Consider the following 21,336-nt stretch of genomic DNA (forward strand, 5'->3'; position numbering starts at 1 on the left):
AAATATTTGTATGTATACTAATTTGTTTGATAAAATTTATTGAACCTTTCTTTTTATTTGATTTTATTACTTTATTATTGACACCATCTAAATGTTTTACAGCTAGATAGACAACATGTTTGTTTACGTGTCACTATTTATTAAAAAAAATTATTTAGATTTCTTTTTAAATTTAAAAATAAAATTTGCAATTCTTTTCTCTTCACGCTAGTTTCTCGTTATCACACCAAAAATTTTATTTTATTTTTTACAATATTTCTTTCAAATCAAAATTTCAATTCATTCTCATTTCTAGCCAAAGAAGACGAAAGTTACTTACACGATATTTCTCTATCTTAATCCTTCTTACTAGACAAAGACGAGAGATTGCTTGAGAACTCTTTCACCGATTAAGGCGATCTCTTGTCTTTGTCAATTGGAGTAGAGTAATATGGCAAAAAGTCGCGCTTTTCTTTAACTGGATAAGAGGAATCGACTACATTTATTTATTTATTTTTTAAATAAAGTAGAGATATATATAAGATATAGAAGTTTTGCTTGAGTTGCTTGAAGGGGGGAGGAATAAGATAAAGGATATGTTTAAAATTAAATAAAAAATTAATAAATTTTGTTTGTAATTAAAAAAAAAGTTAATCGTAACGAGTAATGACACATAAAAATGTTGGTTGTCTAGATATAAAACAAAGAGAAATGATAAAGAACTGAAAATATATGTCAGGAATGGTAAGAAAATGATCTGACATGTTTTAAGTGTATTGAATGAAGTAAAATCAGTGTAAATTTTATAAAACAAATTAGTGTATATGAAAATATTTGAAACAAAATATAATGTACATGTACTCCCACAAAATCAATAACTTAACAAACAAAATATGAAAAAATCAATAAACATAAAGATAAAAAGAAATTTAGAAAAAAATATTGTTAGTCGCATGCTCCGCAGTCATGGTTCCCGCTTCGGTTCAAATCTTACAAATAAAATCGAACCCGTTATTATTTTATCTTTTAAGCCGACTCTTATCACTAGGCTAACATGTGGGTTACTCCCTTATTAATCGATTGAGAATACTAAAATCAATAAAAGGGAGATTAATTAAGTATATATGATGGGTTGAAACTTGAAAGCATATAATTTGTAGGGTAGGCACTAAAAATGGAGGACAAGTTAAGGGTGTGGTGTGTATATATCTCTTATTTCCAAAACATTCCAAAAGGCATTAACTTCTCGCCCCCCTCGTCCGCTGTAGAAGTGATTCATATCATCATCCATCACTCCCGTCCACTCATTCCCATGATCTGATCATCTATCAACTCTTTTCCTCTCTCTCCCTCCCTCCCTCCTTAAACCAAAAATAATTTTAAAAGAAATCTCTCTTCTTATTATTCTAAACATATTGCTCTCCTTACACCCTACAACCCACTTCAACAATTCCAAACCCTACCTCCTCCGTACATTCTCTCTCTAACTCTCTTCCCCTAGCTAGCTAGTTAGCTTATTAGTTACCTTCCAAACATGGTCTCAAATCTTGAGTTCTTCATCTCCACCAAAACCCTAATTTCTCTCTATAGTTTATAAGAACAAATCAAACCCTTTCTAATCTTTCAGTCTTTTTTTTATTAAAGTTTGAATCTTTTCATTTGATCTTGATCAGTTCTTGATTGTGAACACCAATTCTCTCCAAGAAAATGGAACCGATGGAAATGGTATCCACCGGCCGTGTTTGCTACCTTCATTGCAACTTCTGCAACACCATGTTAGCGGTAATTTTTCATAATTAATTCTTATATCTTACATATATATATATATGTATGTATATGTAACCTAGTTTTCTGCTAATTAACAATATCTCTAAGGAAAAACATAATTAATTCTTGATCTTATAACTTCTTGGTGTTATTTTATGTTATATATCTGATTCTATGAATCAGATCTATATTTATATATAAGATTTGGGGATTATAAAATTTAGGGCTTCTTAATTTGTAGTAGTATTTGGAACTAGGTTTTAGTCAATTTTAGTTATTTTGTTTTAATAAATAATAATAATAATATATTTTTAGTTTGTATAAAGTTTTTATTAATTATGTGATTATTATGTAATTGGAACTAATTTTTTTGTCAGAAAAGTTAAAGATTTATGATATGTGTTTTGTTCTAAAAGCTTATACTTCTGTGTTCTGATCTAGTTAGAGTTTGAATTATTATTTGTTATATATAGTATTGCAATTTTATATATAATTGGAATTAGATATTTCTATCTAATATTAAATTAATAGAGCAGTACTTCCTTTGTATTATTGCTCTATTAATTATAAAAATTTATTTGTGGGATTTACTAAATATATAATTATTTAGTTTATCATTATCAAGTCATAATAACTACAACCTCCTTTTGAATTTTCCATTGGATCTATAGTTTGTTCATGTTATGTTTGAATTAAGTACTTTTAGATCCCTTCATAGGCATACTTGAAAATTTGAGAGGTGATTTCATAAATCATTGAAAGAGCCACTGCCAAATAAAAACATGAAGTTTGTCTTTGAATGACTTATTCCATTCCGCATCGATGCCCTAAATGAATTGGAAATCGACTCGGCAAAAATACCTAATATAAGAAAACCTTATTATTGAAAACCGCAATATTCTTAATTGTTAGCCATACCACTTTAATGATACCAATTAAGGGTTTGTTCAGATTAAAGTTATTTGAATAAACTCGATTGTTTAGTAGAGATATTGACATAAAGTAATGATATAGAGAGTAAATTTAGTGTCATGAATGATGTGACAACAAGTTATTAGACTTAAAGTTAATTATATAAGAGAGAAATTCAATTTCTAAATCCAATCACGTGTTGACGTATCATTTTCGACAACATTTATGATATCAATTTTTCGTTCTCTATCATTATTCATTGATCCAAGGTTTTATTTTGTCAAATGAATTAGATTATATTTTAATATTTTGATTGATAAATAAAGTTACATAATTGATAAAACAATAAATAAATCAATTTGATTTGAGATATTATTTATAACAAATATTTTGTTTTAGCATATAAAGTGACTAGTGGTTTGTAAAAGTGATAAAAACTTTATCTTCTTTTTTTGGTATAATCTGTACACATATATAAAAAGATGAATAGGTTTGAATTAGGTTTTCATATGTTTGAATAAAAAATTGGACATCTTTGGGTATCATTTGGTCTCCCTATTCTATAACAATCTTTATAGCCTTTCTGGGTTTTTTATATACAGTAACATCGTTTTCATCGATTTCTTAAATTAAAAAAAAAAAAAAAAAGTTAAAGAAGATCATGATTCATGCATGATGATGAGCTGATCTGATCAGAGAGCACCCAAATGAATACCCATGTGAAGTTGTGTGGGTGGTCTTCATCAGATTCTACCTCCCCGGCCCAGAAGCTTCCTTCTTTGGAAAATGAATAAATTAATAAAGATTAAAATGTACTTATTAATGAATTGTATGCATTCGGGTACAGGTTAGTGTACCGTACAGCAGCAGGATGGTGACAATAGCAACCGTTAGATGCGGGCATTGTGGAAATTTACTGTCTGTTAATATGGGTGCTTTGCTTCTTCAAACTCATGTGGATCATCTGTTGCTGCAGCAGGTATATATATTTATACATTATATATATAATTAATTTATGATTTATAATTAATAAATAATAATATTTGTTTATTGTATATATTCAAATAAAAGCAGATGGGCAGCAATAATAATAATAATAATGAATCTAGTTCTTCAAAATGCAATAGCAAGGATGATGAGTCGACTTCTCAAATTATTGAACCACCTCCTCGGATGCCTCCAATTCCTCGTCAGTATTCTCTCTTTAATCTTTTTCAATAATCATTAGTTTTAATTCATACTTTGAATTATTTTATCTATAAAGGAATAGGACTTATTTGGTTTCGGGCACTCGAGATATTTAAAAAGTAAAGATAGGGTATAATTTTTAGAAGATAAAGATTTTTTTTAAATTAATGAATGTTTGATTAGGTTGAGTTGTTTAAATAACCGCACCCAACAAACCTTTGATGAGTTATAAGGTTTTATTTAAATATAGAGGATGATTTTGAGAAAATGAATTTATTTTGGTAAAAATATTTTAAAAGGTATTAACGTATAATAATAATTAATAAAAGAATTATAAGTATTTTAATATTTGATGTGATTAACGAAAGATAGGTGAATAATTATGATTGTGAAAGAATGTCTTACTAAATAATTGGAATTTAGAGATTGTTTGTTTTGGATTATTTTTAAAAAAAATTTATTGGACTTTAAAATTATTAATATACTAAACTAAATTATTTTAATTTTTATAAAAAAAAATTGTATTTTAATTTTTTTATAAAAATAAATTAAATGTATTTTAACTATATATTGAGTGTTATATGTAGGCAAATTTTTAATTAAGAAAAATCTAATATCAAGTAAGCTCTTTTCAAATAACCCGTTTGGCTAAGATATTGAACTTTTTTGATTTTTTTTGAATTTATACATTTTTTCAAAAGGACTTTTGCTTGACGAAAATATGAAAACGAAATTCTCTTATTTAAAATAGAAAAATAGTATTTTATCAATGAGTTACACTGTTTGAGATGAATTTAAATAGGAATAATATATATTTTTTTTTAAGAAATGAAATTCATGATTGGACTTGTCATTAATATTAATAAATGTGTGACAGTATAAAGAAAAAGGTACATATATATTATTTTTAAATATATTATTGATTGATGAAATTATTTATTTTTTAAAATAAAACGAAATAAAAATAATGTGACTTCATTGATTATTAAAAATTGATTAACGAAGAAAACAAATTCAAATAAACTTTATATTTAGTTTTAATTACTTGATCAAAGTGTCTATTTATTTAGCTTAATTTTAAAATATACATATAAACTTTCTAATAACTGCATTTAATATATATAAGTTTCTAACATTTATATTCGAAAGTTATTGAACTGAAATAAGAGATTAAACAATTAATATTTAATTACTCTTTATCTATGATCATATTGCATTTTGTTTTATTGTACATTTATCCTCACACTATTCACATTGAATTATTGATATTTGATTTTTGAGATAACAATAGTATAATTTTAATGTTATAAATAATATTACATTTATATATATTTTCTTATCCAGCTCCCGAAAAAAGACAACGAGTCCCTTCTGCGTATAACCGTTTTATCAAGTAAGTTACTATTTAATTTTGTTTATTTATAATAAGGTAACATGTTTGTTCGGATTGAATTTTGTTTTTCTTTAGAACGATAGATTCTGTTTATCCTTCGGAGTGCGACTAATCCTCACGGACAGGGGCGGTCATGGGATAAGCCCAACAAGCCCTCGAGTTATGGCATCACACTCCCTAGGGCAGCCCATTTAATAAAACATATAAGATATTTAAATAAATTTATATTTTTTTAAACCTAAAATGTTGTAATTTAATGGTTCAAGAATTTAAATTTTTTATTTAGTTATTAGTTCAAATCTTATTAAAAATAATTTTTTTTATCAATTTTTTAAACTTTACCTATGACAACAAAAAAAATATCATTTTTTTCCTACCGTAATGGGGCAACCCAAAACTCTAGGCCGGCTCTGTCGCCTGCAGACACATAATCAGACCAACGGAACATGGTGCTCCAGGAATATCCACATCTCAGATTAGTGTTTTTAAATAACCCAAACCCTACATAACATTATTTTTATTTAACAGGGCAGAGATTCAAAGGATAAAAGCTAGTAAGCCTGAAATTAGCCATCGTGAAGCTTTTAGTGCCGCAGCCAAAAATGTGAGTATTAATATAATTAAAACCTGGTTTAGTTAAGACCTGTTTGGAAAATAAATATTTTTATTTTGTAGTGGGCACATTTTCCTAATATCCAGTTTGAATTAAAGCTGGCCAAAAGAGACCATTCAAAGGGTGTTGTTGCAGAATCTCATCAGATCATTCACAGGTCTAATGGTTTCTATTGAGATCATTAATATCATCTGTCTATTGTCTGTCTATGCATGTGATAAACCAAACAAGACTTATGATCAGAATTCTAATTTATTTCTCATAAAGGAAGGACCAAACAGGACTTATTATGATCTATAATTCTAATAATTATAAGGCATGTTCATTCATGTCTTCAATATATATATTGGTATATTTGTTTACTGATATAGTTTGTTTTTTCAATATTAGTTAATTTCAAATGTATATATATATATGATTATGGGTAATTAATGATTGTTATCTAGAGAATAAATGTATTGAGATTTCATAGTTTACTGCTTATTTGAATAATTAATAAGTTATTTAAAATAATTTTATTTGTTTTGGATTAAGAAAAATTAGATTATTTAAATAAATAGATAGTTATATAATCAAAAATAATTATTTAATTTAAGTTTTATTCTAGTAAATGAAATGGGTTATTGTTTTAATAAAAAAAACTAAGACAATTATTTTGATTAATTATTTGAATATTGGAATTATATAATTTATTGGATAGTGTATTATAAAGATAATATTGTAAGTTGATTTAAACATTAAGTTTTTTTTATTGAAAATAAAGTACAACTTATATACTAGCAGGTTAATTTGTATTAAATTAGATTAAAATTTGAAAATAAGAATGAAAAAGACAAATCAATGTAATAATTTATGTATGCTCTTGTTTTTTGTTTTTAGGGTTTGTTTCATATTGGCTATTTGAAGAGTTTTGTCTTAAAAAAATAAATTTTGTTAAATAAAAATTAAGTTTTTAGTTTTAAATTTGTGTAAAGATATTTTGATCCCTGTATAATAAATAATTTTAAATATTGTAAATAAAATAAAAGTAGTATAAAATCTGAAAAGTCAATTCGGTGAAGCTTCAATTCTAATAAGAGAGAGATGCTTCACTTATCACTTGTCATGTCTAATTCATAGCTTCTGTCATATCAAACAGTACTTTAAACTATTCCCAATTATATATAATCACAATTATTATTTTTCATGATTTTTTTTTTTACAAATTCAATAATAATAATATATAACTGTTAAAAAATAAGCTTTGATTATTTAGGGAAAAAACATTTATACATTATACTTTCTTTAGATAAATAAATAAGTTATTAATCATTTGAGGGTCCAAAACTCAAATAACTAATTACAACTCGATCAATTAGATTAAATCTTATAATAAATAGTAATTAATAAGAATGACAATATGATACCGCCCACATAATCAAATTGAATTACCTCGTTTTGGGCAGTTCTTTCTCGGTTTGATCGGTAGTTGATAGGAGACGAGGCGGAGATATATTTGTGTCCCCGCCTCTACCTCACCTTGATTCTGTCCCAAACATTATAAACACAATTAAATATTAAATATATAAAATTATCGGTATATTTATTTAATTAATAAGAGTTTTAAATTTATATTTATTTATAATAATATAAATTTTCAATATATTAGAATATATATTATATTAATATATATATATATATATTTATATATATATTTTTTTTTTGAAACCGAACGGGACATGAATGGTAGTAAAAGAATTTCTGAAATAAAAAAAGTATTCTAGTGTTTAAAAGTTATTTAATTTAATCCAAACTAAAATATTTGTTTTCTATATAAATATAATAATACTTTCAAACTTATTTGAAAATATTATTGTTTTATGAAAAAAAAAACTTATTAAGAAACCATGATTATGAAGAATACTACGAGAGTATCCAAAACAATAAGGTTAGAGTTAATATAATCATAGCATTGTATTAAATATTAAATTTATACATACTATTTGTTTTTTCTTAAATAAGTAGATTGAGCCCACTCAACTTATATTTATGATTCAAATAGCCCTTTAAAATTTTTCATTAGCTCAAAAGCCCATCAAACTTATAAATACTGAATATATGTACAAAAGTCTATATATTCAAACCTTGATCATGTTCAATTTGTATTACAGTAATAAAAATTGTTTAAATATAAAGGAATAGAATACAACCACATAATCCAATATGTTATTTATAAATCAATCTTTTAATTTTTAGTTTTTATTGAAGATTAATCCAAATAAGAAACATAATAATTCAAACTGAATCATTCTAATGGATATTTGTTTAATGAAAGTAAAAAAAATCAAAAAAAGTTAAAATTTTGAATATAAAAAGAGGATAAGATTTGAACAAAAATTAAAATGAATGAAGATAATGAAGTTTATGATTTTAGATCATATACATGTATAAAGATAAGCTAAGACACATGGCTTTGATTATTTAGGTTAAATTAAATTATTTATGTACTATACTTATACTATTTTTTTTTGTGCTAAAATACTTTTTCCTGATTAGGTGAGGGAATGAATGCTTGGTATTATGAAAAATAACATACAATAGAAATTATTATCAATAATATTTATTTCAAAATCAGAGTGGCGCAGCGGAAGCGTGGTGGGCCCATAACCCACAGGTCCCAGGATCGAAACCTGGCTCTGATAAATTATTTTTTGTTTTTTATTTTTCCAATTTCATGTTTTTTTTCTTTCAATTTCATGTACTATATATAACTTGTTTCATGATTTCATCATAGTTTGATGATTAAACTTAGGATTATTGAGTTAGTAAGCTTATTCAATAATAATATTTTTGTATTAAACAGTTAATTATTTGTCTAGTATTTTGTTTTGGGTGATCCTTTTATTAATATTTGAGTTGTAGTTGAATACCTTATATCAATCCATCTTATAATTTGAACTAATTAGTTAAATATATTGTATCACTTCAATTAAAATAACCAACATAAAACATGCCCGTGTTAATATGCAGAAAAGCCAATTCAAAGTCATATCAAACCATTGATCTAAACCACCTTTAATTCTTATAGATCAAACCAAATTCTTTATTAAAGATTGATTCAAATTCGTAAACAACTAATATAAGATCAATTACGTCCATAATAAGAAGAGAGACACGTCGATTTCAACGTACAACTTGCAAAGATCAATATAGGTATATATTTATAGACACTAGCACTTCCTCATATGGGTTTTTATTAGTTGTAACTTAAACCCTGATTTTATCGGTCAGGTCAGCATCAGAGGGTGATTCGACTTCATCAAGATAGTCCTCACGGGCATTGCTAGCTAGCATGAGGGAAACCAACCAGAAGAGTGATGCATCAAGTGATAGAAAGGCACCTCCACCAATTAGCCCGGTTTTGGCTGTGGGGCATGTTGTCTCTAAGTTCTTGTGGACATTGCGAATGTGGTGAAGTTGCTCTGTTATCGTTGGCCATAACAGGAATGCAAATGCTAATCCAGCAGTTCCTCTGTTATCAGATATCAGAAAACAAAGAGAAAAAAAAAAGATTCAATTATAAGTGTTTATTTGAATTAAGTTTAAAATCACTTCTGTAACTAGGTCTTGTTCGGATTCAGGTCATTTAAATAATGACGATGATATGATGATGGATGAAAAGATTGCGGGTCATTTGAAAACAGTACTTTTCGGACATTAGTGCCTGTAACTAAGTGTCAACACAAAGTAGATGAAAGTGCCTGTAATTAAAAAATGTCAGCTAACTTTCTAGTTATACCAATGCCTCAACTAACACCAACTCAAAAAAGAGAATGAAATATTGTTGTGAAAGAATCTAAGGCTATGGTCCCAAATCCCTTGATTGTTTGTTGATAACATAAAGATAAAGAATTCAAATTTGAAATATAATTTTATAAGTTTCAATTTTCATTCTTCCCACTTCGGAATTGCAATTATACGATTTCACCAAATTGTAATTCAATTTCAATTCTAACTCCAATTAGTCATATCCAAAACAGCCTAAACAAAACTAACTAGAAAAAGTAGTAAGTAAGAGTAGACTCACAAAGCAATGTTGAAGAACACAAGGAAGGTGGTGCTTCTAAAGAAAGCAGCCCTTGGGACAGTCTTCTGCTTGTAAGGATAAAACAGGGAATAATAGCCAGCAACAGATGATAAAATGAGAAATACAACCGAAAGATATCCCAAAAGAATAGTCGGGTCCGATGGATACTTGCATATTGTGACATCCTTGCCCACAATCGGTGTACCAGATGCAGGCTGCACAACAAATACACAACCAATTAGATTCTAAGTTCCAAATTATACAATCTCATTGAGAGTTTTATGCCAAATCAGAACAAGATATAACAAACAGGGATCAACCTTTTTGTTCTCAGCAACAACTCCAAAGATGAAAGACAGTATTCCACATCCAGCAACAAAAAGGGACAATTGTTTCATTGTGAGTGCCATTGTTTACAGAGAAATCACAAATGAAAACCCTGCAGTAATATGTAAACAGATTATGAAATCTGAACCAAATAGGAAAAACAACAAAAAGTCTTGCATTCACATTGGAGACTATATGACTGTGACCTAAAAGTTGACTGTCTCATATATCCCCAAATTTTCTAGGATAACCCAGAAAGATTGTAATTCACATAAACAGATTTTCAGTCTGAAATTCTACATCCTAATCTAAACCCTAATCACGATCATAAAATCAAACAGAACCCATCAAGCCAATTATGAGTTAAATCAAAAGGGTGAGAAACTATATCAAAAAACATGATCAAATCATACAAATTGCAGAAATTGAAACGGCAAATCAACGATCAGAACTGCCGTTGATGAACTAATCAAAGAAAGAAGAGATCAGAGAGAGGATTTGCGTACCTAGGAGTGAGGAAGAGAGAGAGAGAGAGAGAGAAGCGATGGAATCAACAATGAGGGTTGAATCTGAATTTATGGTTGCGGGCGGGCGGGGGGATTGCAGATGGGCTTAGCTGTATCCTTTGAAAAAAATGGATTCTTTTTCACATTTCACATCAAACTTTCTATTAATGGATAAACTATATATATATATATATATATATTAATTAATTAATTAATTTATATATAGTTATTTAATTATTATTATACCCATTACCCAGTATAACATTTCTTAACCGTTACTAAATGGCAGGTTTTTTCTTAGATCTAGTTTGGTTGAGTATTTTATATCAATTATAAATTATTTCCCTCAATTATATTTTTTTACCTTAAATTTGACCTCTTTCATCACATGCTGTCTGTGAAATTGGATTTTCACTGAAAATTGTTTGTTTGATATTTGGTTTCTTGGGTTTTTTTTTTACTAAAATAAGATATTATGGTAATTAGAATATTGTGGTAGACTTTTTCAAAAAAAAAAAAAGTTTTTATTCAAAAATATAATAACAAAGTAGAGATTGTTTGATTTTGGGTTGTATTGTTTTTGGATAAAAAAATTGTTTGACTTAATTTTTTGAAGTTTAATGATCATTCTACTATTTAAAAAGATGAAATGAAAAAAATGAGAGAATATTAAATAAAAATTATTTTGCTAAATAAATGGTGAAATAAAAGAAGTGAAATGACAAAAAAAAATAATGAGTTTTTGATAAAATTTTAAATAAATAACAAATTTCAACCAAGCTCTTGGTTACAAATTCAAGGATGAATAAACAAATCTTAATTTAACTTGTTAAACTCTAGGCCTTTGTTTGTATCAGATTATTTAAATAACATGCTTTATTTAAAAAGTTAATGATTTGTAGTAATTTTGAGGAATTGTTAATTTTTTTTGGGTAAAAATATTTAAAAATAATATTAATATATAATGATAAAATAAAAAAATTAAAATAGAATATTTTAATTAATAAATTGAATAATATAACGATGAAAAAAAGAAAAATAATATTTATTTTATTTGTGTTATTTAAATAACTCAAACCTAATCTTAATAAGATTTTAAGAATTGAATATTTATTTAATTAGAATACAAAACTTTATTCAATTTTTCATATACCAACAATTTAAATAAAAATAAAAGTAAGATTTTAAAACTTAATTGAAGATTTTAAAGTTTTATTAATTTGAATATACAATTAATATATCTTTAAATAGAACTTGTTATTAAATTTCACAACATGACATAAATAATAACAATAAACATAATTAGTTATTATATTATCTTTTGTTGAATTAAAATACAACTCACATTAGATAATATATAAAATTTGATTGAATCAAAATATAACCAATCTATTGTTGTGAAGATTAAACTACATTTCTACAAACAAAACAAGAGAAATGTCCAAAATAGCATCTATCTTAATGGTGGTGAGGAGAATCATCAATTACATAAAAACAAAGAAAAAAAAGGGTATTTTCGTCGTAAAATTCCGTGTTCATCGCATTGCAGCTCTTGGCTTCATGATTGTCTCCAAGAGTCTGTACATCCATCGATCCAACAGACCTGCAATTACCAAGTTTCGGAATCTCAAAAGTGAAGAAGGACAAGAAAATTTTCCTCGAAAAAAAATGACACAAACCCGTTAAGGCAAATGTTCCACCCAATACTGCGCATAGTCGAGTAATGAAATGGAGAAAACTACGCCGTTCTTCTTTTATTGTCACAGTAATTGGCGAAAGATCGTACAAGAAGTAGACAGCTGATAAAAATAAAACTAGTTAGTACATGCTATCGAGCCAAACCAAGAAAAAGACTCGGATCTTTATAACTCACCTGGCCAAGTCCTGTCAGTTTCGCTCATGGGGGAGAAATATTCGGTAACAGAGAATTGATTAGTTGGTAAAACTTCCTTCGATAAGTATCTGTACTCGGTAGGAACAATCTGCAGAAATTATAACATGAATAAGCCTAAAATATTTATTCTAACAATCATCTAAAATTGAATTGATTTACCTTTATATAGTATTTGAATGTTCCACTTGTACCACGAAGTATTCGATCAGTTCCATCTAGCGGGTTGTGAAGTCCCGGATATTTTGGTCCAAACGATAAATCATGAATAACGTGACTGACGTTCACATTGATAGCCCCACCAAATATCTATTTTAAAAAATCAATAATGTGTGTTACACTTACTTACATAGACATTTGTCCAAGAAAGAAAACTAACCATTTGAGCGACGAAAATGTTTAAACCATGCACAGAAATATGAAAGTTCCCGGCAACCCTTTGAACATCTAGAACTCCATATACCTGCAAAGAAGCCACATTACACTAAGAGCTTGTTTGATGTAGGGTTATTTGAAAAAAAGATGTTGTTTGACGAAAAATAGATTATGACAAAACTATCCTTTGTAAGGGTAATTTGACTAATGATTTGTTCGATAAGGTGATTCATGATGGGATACTGAGTTTATTTGGATTTCATCAAACATGGCCTAATTCAGGTTCTTGTCATCATTTGATTTTCTTTTCTACAGTTTTGCCTAGCACACAGTACCACCACCATGACCCCCCTAAGAATCGCCAGCCTTTTCGAAAAATAGTATTTTTGTCACAATACATTGAGTGATTTTGTTTGTATTTATATGAAATAGATGAAACGTTTTTAGGTGAAAAGAAGATAAAAAAAAAGTGTTTGATCAGAACAAATTTTGGATGAGAACCCTTGCCAAATGGATATTTTTTGCCACTTTGAAAAAAATGGATACCAAAAAGACAGGATGTATGTATGTACATACCCGACATCCTTCTCCATTAGCGATAGCTTGTTTAACCTTCTTGATCATAGTTTCAGCATCTAGATCAAAACCCTGTAAATGACCTTCTTTGTGGTCTGAAGTAGAATTACCATCATGCGTATGATCAGCAGAGTGTTCCTTTTCCACAAGATCCGACAAGTACTCCGTGCCTGTGATTTGCCCATCACGAGTCAACCGGAGCTGCAACACAGATAAAAACAAAAACACATGAAAACCAAAATGAAATGGTGTTTCCAAACAAAGCCTATCCATAATGTTTGAGTAATTCTTACTTTCCAAATATTAGTATCTAGATCAACCTCGTGCTTTCCAGACATATCAATAGCATCCACACTTAGAACTGCAACTCATCAAATCTTATATTATTTTAAGAGAAACATAAGACGTTACGAAGAGAGACTATATAGCTACTAACCGTCACAAGGTAAAGATGGAAATGTAACATTTATATGGATTGGAAGAGTTTCTCCACGTTTCAAGTCAACAGCCATCTACATATGTGTTTTATAAGATCAATTATTCAAATTATTAACGTCTAAATATTCATAGGCATATACAGATTTAAGATCACAAACCTCGTGAACTGTATACGTGGTCAGATAGTATCCAAGCTCATGAAAAAATAAGGTCACCATTATTACCAGCCCAACAATTGAGACTATCATGTCAACAACAACAAATCATTTGAGTATGTTCATATTAACAAATCACGAGTATTAATTGAACAAGACAGCCATTTGACATACCAAGTGCTCCAGATTGGGTTTTCTGCAAAAGGTGCTCTTCTGCACGTGGAAATGCATCGATGCTTCTTATCGCTTGTCTCACACCCATCTTTCTATTTGATCTTGATTCTAACTGTAATTATCTTCAAAATTGGCAATTCACGCTCAAAATGGTGACCCTAAAACAACAAGTAAGACAGTCCAATATAACAGTCAAGGAAATTACAATTTCGAAGATTCAAGACAATAAATGCCCAAAAACCATCTCCAGTAACACTCTTTGAGATTCATAAAGCTAGTTAGTTTGCTATTCTAATATCTGAAAATACAAACAAAATCAATCAGATAATCACAAAAGAACAAGACTCTACTTGCAAATTCCTCTGCACTGATAAATTAATGATTTGGGAATCTGATCAGTACAAAGGCCAAAAACAACTACTCGGCAGATTGAAGACAAACAAATGCCCAAAAAGGAATCAAATTTACAAATCTATTATGCAGAAAAACAATACTCTACTTGCAAATTCCACTGCAGTGATAAATTAATGATTTGGGAATCTAAGCATTTATAATTCTGATTAGATGTAGTTCAATCATACCCAGTACAAAGGCCAAAAACAACTACTGGCTTTCACAGATTGAAGACAATTAAATACCCAAAAAGGAATCAAAGTTACAAATTTATCATTCTAAACCACAAAGCAATCTTCCTATGCAGCAAAACAAGACTATACTTGCAAATTCCTCTGCAGTAACAAACTGTTGATTTCAGAATATGGGAATTCTTAATTCTGAGCTTTTAGATGTATTTCAATCATACCCAATAGAAATAAATGAACGATTCCATATGCAGATTGAGAGAAGTTAGAGGGAACAGAATAGAAGACAAAAGAAGGGATCTTTTTAGAAGATTGAATGGATCGAAACGTTAAACATAAAGCTCAGATGTGGGTATAGATACTTACGGAAGGAAACACATTCGAGAAGTCGAAACGATGATGAATTTAGCCGTTACCCACAACCAAATCAAATTGGAGATCAAGTCTTCTTCCCTATCCCAAAGCAGAAATCAGCTTGCGATTCTTTCATTCGTATTATCAACCGGTTCGAACGCCGGTCCAAATTAGTCAATATACTCAACATTTCGGTTTGGGTCTTTTGCCCTATTTTTTTCATTAAAATTTTAATTTGAAAAAAAAGTATCATTGACTTCATTCTTTAAAATTATATTTTGCATTATTTATTTTAAAGAAAATATCAAAAATATATATTCTTTAATCACAACAATCAAACAAAAACTTATAACTCAAATTGTAGTGAATATAATTATAATCCGATTATCTATTTGAATTGTCTTTGTTATTGACAAATTTTTTCGATTTACGATAGTTGATCAGTGATATAATATTTGTATTATGCCTCAATCTCACTTCGAGATACTGTTTGGAACACTATAAATTAATACAGTTAAATATATAAAATCATTAATATATTTATTATTTATATTTTATAAAAGTTTTAAGATTTTTTTTTTTTTTTTTAAATTATGAACTTTTAATATATTATATTAAATATTTATATATATATATATTTAAATATGATATAAACGAAATCGAATTGGACGGGATTATAATAAAAACAAATTCTCATGTATAACTAGACGTGACAAATGGATTTTCAGTTTCGATCTATCCAATTATCATCCTTAGATGAGACAAATACAAAATATTAATTATTATTAAAAAAAAAACCAACTGGGTCGATAGTTTTTAATAATGAATCAAATAAAGAGAAAAACAAAAACAAGCATTTTTATTATTGATATTTCTTATTTGAACATATACTTTAATACTATATTTTGTTAGATGATTATGATTTCTGACATTATTTATGGGTAGTTCTTGTTGTTACTATTGTTTATGGGTCACTAAAAAATTCTACAATTTGTGTATTTGATAATCAAACTAGTTATAATATTTAAACTAAAGCTATTATATTTCTCAATAAAAATATGTTTTAATTAATTTTAAATAAACTTACTATACATAAATATCTCCCTACTTATATTATTTTGAAGTTGCAATTGAGCTACATAGTGTTTTTTATGGCTAATTTATATTTTATGCTTTCAATAAAACAAATAAATCATTAACATTAATTGATTATTACAAACAATAAATTCAAAGAGAAATAAAAAACAAAATGTAGGCTAACTAGTTTACATGAAGTGTAGACCACCCAACTAAAGCTAATCGATTCCTCGAACAATTTTTTTCAAGCGATGCTTCAATTGGATGGTGGAATTGGCTTAGCGAATGAGAAATCATCGGTGTTTATAATATCGTGAGGTTCTGGCTTATCGTCTTGGATAGTCAAAACCAAGTTTCCACCCATAGGTGTGGGCGATAAGGGATCCGTTTCAAGGTCATCAGAGTATTGATCATGGTCCTCGTAGCTATAAGGGTGACTCGAATGTCCTGTGGACCTAAAACGATGAAGCGAAGCCCCCGAACTAATTGAATGCACGGTCGTGCTAACCGACTCAATTGGCTCGCCCAATTTAATTGTCGAAGATCTTCCTTTCTTAGGAACAACGTGCTTCTTTTTTACCGCCTTGCGCCAATTCTCCAAGGCTTTTACCGTTTGCTCATCGAAAATGGATTTCTTCAAGTGTGTACCCATCTACAATTTTATTATATTTTTTCCTAAATTAAAATTTATTTTGAAAAAATAATTTTTTTATTTAAAATTTAGTTAAAATGACACGAACCTGAGCCACAAGAGCATAAAGTGGGAGAGTGATGTAGCTACATAAGAAGAGAATAGCCACTCTGTGGAGAAAACAATATCTAGGTTAGTACTCGATTTTTCGAATATTATTTCGAAGGGAGGATTGATTTTTTCTTACCCTAATGCGATTTTGGCGATAACAAGCTCGAAATTGTTGTGGAAACACGACTTGAGCCCGAATTCATACTGTGGAGGAGAAGAACAAAATGGAAATGTTTAGAGAAACAATATTGGTGGTTATGTGGAAAAGGAAAGCGGTTAAGTTGGTTACCCATATCCACAAGAAATACGTCAATTGGAACGCGTTTTGAAACAATGCGAAGTGGATGAGTTGAAGGAGAAGTTGCGGTTTTTCGAACCAGAAGTATTTGTTAGAACCTTGTACGAGAGGAATTCCTTGTACGACAGCGTGTCTTTCTGCAATCTCGAGTGCCATTCTTGTCAAGATTTCTTGAAGCTTAGTCCCAACCGCTAAGATTAACTTAAGACAAGAAAAGAAAGCGAATATATCGATCAGCATTCTTGTCTAACCTTAACATGAACAATAAAAAAAGAGATTCCTTTAAAAAAATCCTTACAATTAGAGGAACTAAGGATGCCCAGAACAATACTTGCCAACCTGAAACAATTTTTTTTACAAAAAATAAGAAATTAAAACCGAGATCGCAATAGTAACGATGGATGGTGTATCGATATTGTTCAAAATTGACTTACCATTGACATTCAGTAGCAAGAAGAAAACAAACGAAGCCCACAATACAGGACTGCAAAAGAAAAACCTTAATAAGATAAGATTGCCCAAACTCTATAAATAGAAAGCAAAAATTTTAAAACATCTCAACTAAAATCAACCTAGTTTTAGGACTTATCGAACAAAGAACTCACCTAACGCCCACAACCGTCTGAAAGTCATCCTCGAGAGACCGTTTAATGTACTTTTGGAAGTTAAATTTGCTTCCCGGGGCCAAATGAACCTATAGAAATTAAAAACCGTCGTTAAAAACATTCCAAACAGAAAAAAAGTCATTAAACATGAATTCATTCACTCACACTAATGAATCCATTTCGAAGTGTCAAATAATCCGATTTGCTAACTGATCTGAAAAATTGACGGAAAAAACATCCCTACAAATACATATGATCACATTAATCTCCAACCTAACATGTTCATAGACATCATAGTAACTCATAGAGAATGAAATTAATATTTTAAGATCAATTAAAGTTCTTACAATGTAAAAGAAAATAGGTATTTTCGTCCAATAACTAGTATGAGCTCGAACAAACGATGTCTCATGGCTAAGCCGAAACCTCGAAGGATCTGCATAATGTATAATCAACCACATCATAAGTAACAAGTAACAGGGCAATACCGTTTTTTTTTCAAATTCATTTCTATACCATTCGAGAATTCGTAATCGTGGGACGTAGTTTCCAACTCCCACTGCTTCCATCGACGAGTCTAAACCAAAAAACAAAAACAAAACAAAAATCAGTTTTCTCAATCACAACGGTAACATTTACTAATTTGAAAACAAAACATGGTAAAGATTACACATTTATACCTTCAATCTCCCAAGAGCCATTGTAGCTGCACTATATAAAACATGAAAGACAGCCAAGAAGAATATCAAGATATGCAATTGATGAAGACCATCAACGGTTATAAGTGGCACCTTTCCCTACAAACATACACTAATCATTAAAATCTCCGAAGAACAGAACAGAACAGAACATGATCATTCAGTACAAAGATACCCACTTTCTTACAACCGGGGCCAGCACTTCCGGCGGCCAGGATTCGCCGGCCGTATGAGAGAAGTCGCCGGCCGTTCTTATGATCCTCTTCCTTTAAAGGACAGGGTAAAAGGGTGTCGGCGACTTTAACAGGTATGCAGATCATGGCTATGTAAGTTTGACTAAACGTCAAGAGCAAAGAAATGAAACCCAGAATCATCAATTCTGAAACCAAACCAGGAAACAGGAAATTAATCAGATTTCATTGATGAACAATTGAACATTGAACAGTATAAGTTTTTCAGTTACTAACCTGCTTTAACTTTCTCTAACGCATCAAACAAAGCTTTCTTATGTTTTGCTGTGAACCACTGAAGAATGAAATAAATGAGACATTAAATCAAACATTGAAAGAAGTTGGTGAATTTAAGGAAGAAGATCTAGTTAGGTAGGGTTTTTGGGTTTTTTGTTATGAATGAATTAAAAGATCCATGAAGAACATACAGCTCCGATTTTATGAAGACCCTTTTCAAGAGCAATGGAGATTAGAATGATGACGGCACAAACTCCGGCCACTGCCCATGTCGGAGTTTGATCGAGCTGCCTTGACGTGCCGCTGCTATCCCCACCCGCCATTTCTGTCTCTTTCTCTTTCTCTTTGTTTGTATTTATGAGTATTTGCAAAATGGAAGGAAAGGTTTGAGCTTTAGATTTGTGTTAGGGATGGGATGGGAGGAAGGTGAGAGAAGTTCTGCAATAGACAAAAGAAGAAATTAGTTCTCAAAGAAGAAGAGATAAGTGGGTCTATATATATTATTATAAAAAGAAGAAGTAAAGATTGAATCTTTAGAGAGAGAGTTTCGCATATGGCGGCCTTGTCTGAGATCCATGGTTTCTGTCAACCTAAGGAACAACTTGTGTCTACTTTAATCTTAGTTAATGTAACAAAAAAATCTAAAAGCTTATATTATAATTTAATTAGTTTAAACCCATAAATAATAATGGATAAACTAAAATATTACGGGTTCGATTTCATCTAGAAGTGTTTTGTGTTGAAACTGGACAAAACGATTAATGTCATACTAATTCTCCTTAATTAAAAAAATAAAATTAATTAATTTAATATTTATTCAAACATATATTTGACCTGTTAATTTTAGGCCATATTTGATTTATGTTTTCCTTTTTTATTTTAAGAAGGTAAGTTAGTTTTGTACTTTTGTATACCAAATGCAAAGGAAAAGAAAGCATAACAAAATAAATTTGTACTCTATTTTCTTTTTTATTAAATGATTTTTTTTCAAATATAAAGAACCATTTACTTTGATAAGGATAGTTCAGGCTGATCCATTGAGTTACTTGAAATGGATTGGTGGGTTGGACGCTGTTTTGACTTTTATTAACATTATTTCATTTATATTTAAAAATAATAAAAAAAGTTTAAACAAAACAACAATTTATATGAAAAATAAAATAATCATGGAAGATGAAAAGAATAAAATACAAACACGTTATTCAACAGGTTATCAATCTCATAAATATTTAAAAAGAATCATTGACTAACTCTACCGGTTTTTCATAACGAATATCAGAAAGTGTCATAATAATAACATTATGAATGATATTTACGGGACGATTATGATCATTGAGTATTTAACAATTTCTCTCTAACCAGATAGTCTATTAAAAAATAATCGAGATGATAACACAAATATATAGGTTCTGCCATATATTAGGCTCAGACATCACCTAGTGAATATCAATCAAATCTCATAAAAAAAGATTATAGATAATAGCCACTAACGTCGAAACAAAATAAAAAGAGTCAGTTGATTTCACCTTCTTTTAACACATATCACTTACTATGCAATTGTTTTTATGTACATATCATCAGGAAAAACAAAATTTCTTACTCTAAAACTTCTATTAACAAAAAAAAAATATATATTGAAATTATCTCAACCAATAAATTGTAACAATGACACAAACCCAATAATTTTTTTTTGTGCTTACCCCAAAATTAAACATCTTTTAAAATGCTCAAACCTTGTAGTCAAAATCATGGCCCCCCCAATTATATAAACCTCATTATCACAAATATCATTTTCTTCACCATTTTTTTAGATAATTAAAATAACCCTCAAACTTATATATGATTTAGTCTTTCCTATAACTTTTTATGAATACTTTTTTAATATAAAATTAATAAAACCAAACCAGGCCTATAATAGAACTTGTAATCTATAAGCTAATCCTTAATTGTTTAAGGTAAATGTTGTTAATTAAGATAGGATCGATCGATCTCCTTTCATACTACAATATTATAATTGGTCAAATTTGGACAAATTCAAATGTATATTTTTATATATATATTTATCTCTTTCGGATTATTATAATAGTTTAATCTATTATATTATAACTTTGCTGACCTATTACCCCATGCAATATTATTGTCATATTAGATAGC

At 28.9% G+C, this 21,336-nt stretch overlaps 4 protein-coding genes and 1 non-coding gene across 6 annotated transcripts; 2 read left to right on the plus strand and 3 right to left on the minus strand.

Annotated features, from left to right (window-relative positions):
* Positions 1 to 1,365: 1,365 nt before the first annotated feature.
* On the plus strand, positions 1,366 to 6,213 carry LOC124942374 (putative axial regulator YABBY 2). 2 transcript variants are annotated; one of them, XM_047482861.1, is made up of 6 exons: positions 1,366 to 1,761; positions 3,506 to 3,637; positions 3,730 to 3,847; positions 5,191 to 5,239; positions 5,768 to 5,843; positions 5,915 to 6,213. In XM_047482861.1, exons 1-6 carry the CDS (start codon positions 1,687 to 1,689, stop codon positions 6,026 to 6,028), a joined length of 564 nt encoding a protein of 187 aa, XP_047338817.1. In that variant the 5' UTR covers positions 1,366 to 1,686; the 3' UTR covers positions 6,029 to 6,213. The 2 variants fall into 2 exon arrangements, with proteins under 2 accessions (XP_047338817.1, XP_047338818.1); XM_047482862.1 differs by having other exon boundaries at positions 1,367 to 1,761; positions 3,733 to 3,847.
* A 2,248-nt stretch (positions 6,214 to 8,461) lies between these two features.
* Positions 8,462 to 8,533, plus strand: TRNAM-CAU. The gene has a single exon. It is a non-coding gene; the product is annotated as a tRNA-Met (tRNA).
* Positions 8,534 to 8,909: 376 nt separating this feature from the next.
* On the minus strand, positions 8,910 to 10,870 carry LOC124941786. The gene is made up of 4 exons (XM_047482137.1): positions 10,752 to 10,870; positions 10,239 to 10,357; positions 9,919 to 10,133; positions 8,910 to 9,363 (listed from the first exon to the last, which is right to left on the minus strand). The coding sequence occupies exons 2-4, from the start codon at positions 10,326 to 10,328 to the stop codon at positions 9,099 to 9,101; spliced, it is 570 nt and encodes a 189-aa protein (XP_047338093.1). The 5' UTR covers positions 10,329 to 10,357; positions 10,752 to 10,870; the 3' UTR covers positions 8,910 to 9,098.
* A 1,249-nt stretch (positions 10,871 to 12,119) lies between these two features.
* On the minus strand, positions 12,120 to 15,473 carry LOC124941704 (endoplasmic reticulum-Golgi intermediate compartment protein 3-like). Its single transcript, XM_047482052.1, has 11 exons — positions 15,308 to 15,473; positions 14,361 to 14,518; positions 14,190 to 14,272; positions 14,030 to 14,105; positions 13,887 to 13,954; positions 13,594 to 13,794; positions 13,022 to 13,105; positions 12,805 to 12,951; positions 12,625 to 12,733; positions 12,431 to 12,550; positions 12,120 to 12,354 (listed from the first exon to the last, which is right to left on the minus strand). Exons 2-11 carry the CDS (start codon positions 14,446 to 14,448, stop codon positions 12,287 to 12,289), a joined length of 1,044 nt encoding a protein of 347 aa, XP_047338008.1. The 5' UTR covers positions 14,449 to 14,518; positions 15,308 to 15,473; the 3' UTR covers positions 12,120 to 12,286.
* Positions 15,474 to 16,474: 1,001 nt separating this feature from the next.
* Positions 16,475 to 19,666, minus strand: LOC124941382 (MLO-like protein 10). Its single transcript, XM_047481693.1, has 14 exons — positions 19,374 to 19,666; positions 19,183 to 19,240; positions 18,895 to 19,094; positions 18,698 to 18,814; positions 18,534 to 18,594; positions 18,365 to 18,453; positions 18,183 to 18,257; positions 18,018 to 18,106; positions 17,847 to 17,896; positions 17,711 to 17,751; positions 17,404 to 17,613; positions 17,251 to 17,318; positions 17,113 to 17,173; positions 16,475 to 17,024 (listed from the first exon to the last, which is right to left on the minus strand). The coding sequence occupies exons 1-14, from the start codon at positions 19,503 to 19,505 to the stop codon at positions 16,629 to 16,631; spliced, it is 1,647 nt and encodes a 548-aa protein (XP_047337649.1). The 5' UTR covers positions 19,506 to 19,666; the 3' UTR covers positions 16,475 to 16,628.
* Positions 19,667 to 21,336: the final 1,670 nt, after the last annotated feature.

The sequence above is a fragment of the Impatiens glandulifera genome, chromosome 6 (genome assembly GCF_907164915.1).
Source record: "Impatiens glandulifera chromosome 6, dImpGla2.1, whole genome shotgun sequence".
Lineage (NCBI taxonomy): Eukaryota > Viridiplantae > Streptophyta > Magnoliopsida > Ericales > Balsaminaceae > Impatiens > Impatiens glandulifera.

Excerpts from the sequence above, each read along its gene's own strand:
- LOC124941786 (XM_047482137.1), bottom strand. The coding sequence starts at position 10,328 with ATGGCACTCACAATGAAACAATTGTCCCTTTTTGTTGCTGGATGTGGA. Across the intron at positions 10,134-10,238 it reads TTGTTGCTGAGAACAAAAAG|CCTGCATCTGGTACACCGAT; the intron begins GTTGATCCCTGT and ends TTTGTTGTGCAG. Across the intron at positions 9,364-9,918 it reads GTGTTCTTCAACATTGCTTT|AGGAACTGCTGGATTAGCAT; the intron begins GTGAGTCTACTC and ends ATCTGATAACAG.
- LOC124941704 (XM_047482052.1), bottom strand. The coding sequence starts at position 14,448 with ATGGGTGTGAGACAAGCGATAAGAAGCATCGATGCATTTCCACGTGCA. Across the intron at positions 14,106-14,189 it reads CCACGTATACAGTTCACGAG|ATGGCTGTTGACTTGAAACG; the intron begins GTTTGTGATCTT and ends ACACATATGTAG. Across the intron at positions 12,551-12,624 it reads AACTGACAGGACTTGGCCAG|CTGTCTACTTCTTGTACGAT; the intron begins GTGAGTTATAAA and ends TATTTTTATCAG.
- LOC124942374 (XM_047482861.1), top strand. The coding sequence starts at position 1,687 with ATGGAACCGATGGAAATGGTATCCACCGGCCGTGTTTGCTACCTTCAT. Across the intron at positions 1,762-3,505 it reads TCTGCAACACCATGTTAGCG|GTTAGTGTACCGTACAGCAG; the intron begins GTAATTTTTCAT and ends ATTCGGGTACAG. Across the intron at positions 3,848-5,190 it reads TCGGATGCCTCCAATTCCTC|CTCCCGAAAAAAGACAACGA; the intron begins GTCAGTATTCTC and ends TTTCTTATCCAG.
- LOC124941382 (XM_047481693.1), bottom strand. The coding sequence starts at position 19,505 with ATGGCGGGTGGGGATAGCAGCGGCACGTCAAGGCAGCTCGATCAAACT. Across the intron at positions 18,595-18,697 it reads TGGCTCTTGGGAGATTGAAG|ACTCGTCGATGGAAGCAGTG; the intron begins GTATAAATGTGT and ends TTTTTGGTTTAG. Across the intron at positions 18,107-18,182 it reads TTCGAAATGGATTCATTAGT|GTTCATTTGGCCCCGGGAAG; the intron begins GTGAGTGAATGA and ends TAATTTCTATAG.